The 5031-nt window shown below is 45.0% G+C and overlaps 1 protein-coding gene across 1 annotated transcript in view; it reads left to right on the top strand.

Annotated features, from left to right (window-relative positions):
- The first annotated feature begins 439 nt into the window (after window positions 1-439).
- The window catches only part of LOC102679144 (zinc finger protein 205-like), a 20914-nt gene continuing 16322 nt past the window's right edge, over window positions 440-5031 (top strand). The window contains exons 1-2 of the mRNA XM_006609584.2: window positions 440-966; window positions 3727-3825. Coding sequence (XP_006609647.1) covers window positions 759-966; window positions 3727-3825 — 307 coding nt within the window. The 5' untranslated portion in view covers window positions 440-758. The remainder of the gene's footprint in view (window positions 967-3726; window positions 3826-5031) is intronic.

Genomic DNA, 5031 nt, shown 5'->3' with positions numbered 1-5031 from the left:
CGGAGTCTCTCTTTCTCTCTTTCTCTCTCTCTCTCTCTTTCTCTCCCTCTACCCGATGGTAGATGATCAAGCCCGTGTGCGCTCTCCCCTCCTCTCTTTCTCTCAGTCTGACTCGCGACTTTCGTCCGTCATCGCATGGGAGTTCCTCCACTATCAGACCCGTTAACAGCAGTCGGCGTCGAGGCACCCGCTATAACGTCTCTCGCATCCCCGGCTGCTGGTGCTCGCCGTTCCTGACCTGTCCGGCCGATGGGCCGCACGGAAATCAGTGTACCCGACAGCCGGAAACCACTCGACACGCGTAATAACGTTATAACGAGGGCAGGGATCGCCTTCGACATTTGATTCGACTTCCGTTCTCCGAAGATTGATCGAGCCGAAGATTAAATCGAGGAGAGTGATCGCGCGCACTTGGCGTGCCTCGAATCAATTTTCCGAAGGAAGTTGTTGGGAGGAGTTGTTGTTCACGAGTTGTTGGTGAAGGATGGAAGGGATGATTTTCGAAGAGGATCGCAGTTGAAGAGGAGTCGAAGGAAGTGGGGAGATTTAATCCGGGGAGATTTATTTAAATCGGCGTGTATATTGTTGTTTGGTTTCGTATTTGACGCTTTGTATATGATAAAAAGTAATCGAAGGGTGAACGGTTGGTTGACACCGTGGTGGTGGAACGCGCTCCTTGAACGAGGGGCGGATGTCGTGCACAGTGGGGGGAGGATTGTTGTAGAAAGAGAAAAGTGATCCAACTTGTTCCGAGCACGATGATGGAAGTGCAGCAGCAACACTCCCCTGTAGGGGTGGGTCCTCTCGACTTTTCGCGCAGAGGTGTCGCGGAGGCGTCCGCTTTTCGCGTTGTCAAACCGAAGCAATCGGCGTCGTCGCTGGTGCATCAGCAAGCGTTGTCACCGGAAACGAATAACAACGAAAATTCGCTTCAAGAGAACCCGCAGATTCCCGTGGATACAGAAGGTAAGAAGATCTAAGAAAAATATAAATGAGGACGAGGATGGCGGAGACTTCGATTTCATATCGATTCAAAAGTATTCAAAATCGATGATTTTGAATCGGTTGCATCGACGAATAATAATCGGAAGACCGTGCGGAATAATATCCATCTGCTTCAATGAACATCAAACCGAATTAGAATTATCGTTTGCGGTTTCAAATCGCAGTTACGTCACAGTTTCCACCCCGCCACGGTTCAAATTGGAATTTCTGTTTCTAATCTAGTAACAAACGAGCTTCGTTACGCTCTCGTTATCTGTCATCCCCTATGAAATCACAAAGGGTATAATTATCATCGATTCCCAAACACGAGTTCAATTTCAATTCCAATTCAATTCTATCGCGTTCAAAATTATACGAATATCCGATATTCGAACGAAAATCTACACTGAATCATTCATTAAAAAAAAAAAAAAAAAAAAACGAAACAAAATTGTATGGGAAAAAAGGAAGAAAACGATCCTACGTTGTTTATGTGCAGTAATTGGAGAATGGATCGCGAAATTACATTTCCCTCGACCGCGTCAAACTCGATCGTTTCTCCATTCCTCTCGCGGATTCGCGCCTCACCCTCTGACATTCATCCCGTTGTCGCCTGTCATCATGCTATCTATTACCTGCCCATTATCCCTGCACCGCGCCGTTTACGCCCTTGAATTCGCGCCGACACCTGAGCTGCCTCCCCGGCGCGTGTGCACGCGTGTGCGTGCACGCATCGGGCGAACGTGCGTGCACCGATCCTCACCATTGGTTCACGAGCGGCGAGATGAGATGCACGTACACGCGCACACTCGACTCGACTCCCGTGTAACCGACCGACAGCTGGTTTCGTGTGTGCGGATTGCGTGCGTGCGTGCGTGGGTGCGTGCAGGTGCGTAAAGGGCACGCAAGAACGGTCGTTCAACAGGTGAGAGGGGATGAACGGGCATTAGACGACTACCTATACTAATACCGCTAATCGGGCTAACAGCTAACGCAATAATATCAAGCCGGTAGCGCGTAGGAATCGGCTTAAACGGTTTATGCGATAATTGCCAGGTGATGGGCAGGAGAGAGGGTTCCTCCTCTCCTTGGGGGTGGTTCGGTGTCTCGTTTCCCAGAGCTTGAAGTTCGAAGAGACGCTCGTTACGAAGATCGTGCGACAAATTGTTCGTTGACTCGTCGTTTAATTTGTCATTTCTATTATTTAAATTTTCGTCAATCTTGTCGCGATTTTAGAGAATTTATATATAGTTCAAGAATACGTTTTCATTATTACTAGACTCATTCGAGATTATGATTAATAATCATAGCTTTAATAATCAAACGAGAATCTTAAATAGATTCTCTGGAAGATACATTAACTTAGGTAGGATAATTTATTATCTATAGGAATATTTATTAATTATACGCATACATTTTTCTAAAAGTAATGAGTCTAGGGATCCCCATTTTCTATCGAACACGCATTCCCAAAGAAGAAAATCTATACCATGCCCTTAAGTCAATTTCACGCAGGTTTCCACGCAGGTGGCCTCCGCAAATCGTCCTCGGGATAGGATTTTTGTCCTTCGGAAATCACGCTATAGGATTTACCGTTTTATAGATTTACGATATCGCGAAAGAGGCAACGCGCAGGATAAGCGTCGTCGCACTGGCAAACGATGCGATATCGCCGATGCTCACGGGCAACAAACACGCATTACCTGCACCGTGTGTACACACGCCGGTATCGATGTTGATTTGTACACTTAAACTGTGCGGTCATCTTATCTCGGCCGCGTGGTATGCTCGCTTTTATAGGAAAATATGATTTATTTCTGATAATCCTGCGAGAATGAGATAGCCTTTGCGGCATGGCACGCTAATCTCTCGTTGCTATCTCAGATTATCCCGACCAGTGCTATATTGCCCGGATTACGGATCTTTCGTTCTTTCTTTCCTCTTTATTTTTTCTTTCTTCTTTTTTTTCCTTTATCTTTTTTTTTTCTCTCCCTCTTCGAACGTTCTTAATACGCATACCTCGCCTCGACTATCGATCCCATTCATTCCCTTTTTAATCAATGGCTATCCGATTCGAAGAAAACGCGATATAACGGAATCCGAATTTTGATAAATCGATCGAATTTTAGATCGCTCTTGGATCATCGACGCCGAGCGGATTATCCGCGTCGTGTTTCGTCAATTATTTTCTCCTCCCCTCCCCTTGCGCGTAGAGAGATTTGGAGAGAATTTTAGATCGAGCTTTGATTCGATCAGAATCGAGTCGATAACTCTGCGAGAGATTGCAGTTGTCGCGGAGCAAAATTCGAATTCCAGCGCGCTACCGGTGTCGATCAAAGAGGGCGGAGGGAGAGAACGAATGGCGGACGTTGGTGGATAGGAATGCAGCCACGGAGAAAAGAGAGCGAATAATGGACGGGGCAACGTTGATAAATAGAGGAGGGTCTCCCTTCGTTTCTAATAAAGACGCTCTTGTCGAGGGGTTGATCTTTCGTACGAACAGGGAATACCAAATTTGTCAGGCGGCTCGAGATCTCTCTCTCTCTCTCTCTCTCTTTCTTTCTTTTCGTGGTTCTCCGTTAGCGGCTGGTCCACGGCAGGCGACACGGATAATGATGCATGAGCGATTCGAAAAAAATATCCTCTCCTCTCGATATTTTCGTTAAGATTTCACGCAACGTCGGGTTTATGCGTTTCGAGGATGCGATAGATGTGTTTCACGCCGGTTCTCTCTGCTTTCAGGAGGATGCAACGTTCGTCTAATGTTCCCCAGACTGTGGGCTCCCTTCGGAAATCCTGCCGAGGTCACGAGTCTACCACCCCTGCCGAAAAGTCATTCAGGTATGTGCAGTGTCGTTTTAATGTAATCGTTTTAATTAATTTCAATTTTCTTTATTTTTCTGTTTTTTTTCTAAAGTTTTATTGAAAATTTATCGAACAAAATTAGAATTATAACGATATTGAAAGGGATTAATTCGACCAGGGATCGAAATATTTTATACGTTATCCGATCAATTTTTAGGTAATTAATTAAAACGCGTATCACTACAGCAACGAAACCAAGATAACGAGATTAAATGTTTAAATCTTCTCGATATCGCAACGCGGTCAATAAAACTCGATAATCGTTATTCGAATGCGCTTTAATCCATCCGTGTAGTACGGAAGTATTGTTCGTATAGAAATAGAAGAAAAAAAGAAAAATGGGCGGTCTCATATTTTATATGGGAGGAAATTGAAAAGTTAATGATGTTTTAATGCGTGAAAGAGCGGGGATCCGAGGTGGAAGGTGTGGAATGGGCGGCCTGTTGCCCCGCTTCAGCTTCCTCCTCAGCCCGGATGACGAGTAGTTTTTATTTGTCGATCGTTAAGAACGACCGGTCGTCCGATGATTGGGATAAATGGTAGCACGCGTCATACACCGCGGAGGGACATCGGCCCTTCTAACTCCTGCCGTCCCAATTGGAGCAGATTAGAGGCGCAGCACAGGGATTCGGACCGTCGGCTCCTTTGTACTCGTACGTCGGTCGGCGTCTCAGTTCTACCTACCCTGAATTAGTTACATCTTGTCATGTTAAACGCTCGTGCATATAGCTCTCCTCCTCTCCTCCTCGACTCCTTGATGCACGTGGCCATTCATTACGTTGCGTCCACCTAGATAATCTTCCGAGATCTCGTCTCGTCGTCGATTATTCGGTGCAGAAGAATCATAATTCTTCTTATTGTTCGTGGATGGAATTTTTTTTTTTTTTTCTTTTTAGCAAGGGATTTGGAAATCAAGGGATTTTTCCATGAAATATTACACATCATTTCTACGACGATGATAATGCGAAATAAATTGTTTTGACTATGTTACGAAAACAGATAAGACATTCAGGAATCAGACTTTTATCGAGATATTTCTGCTCGATTATTAATTCTACATATCGTAAAAGACAGATGATTTGATCGATTGATGAAGATCGTGGACGATTGTGATGCATGATTAATATTGCGGTCGAACAACTTCGATGATTTATATCTTACAATCTGAGGCATTCCTCATTG

Source organism: Apis dorsata, unplaced genomic scaffold, assembly GCF_000469605.1.
Source record: "Apis dorsata unplaced genomic scaffold, Apis dorsata 1.3 scaffold_58, whole genome shotgun sequence".
Taxonomy (NCBI): domain Eukaryota; kingdom Metazoa; phylum Arthropoda; class Insecta; order Hymenoptera; family Apidae; genus Apis; species Apis dorsata.
Note: the sequence above shows the minus strand (reverse complement) of the source record. Positions and strands in the feature narration are given on the sequence as shown.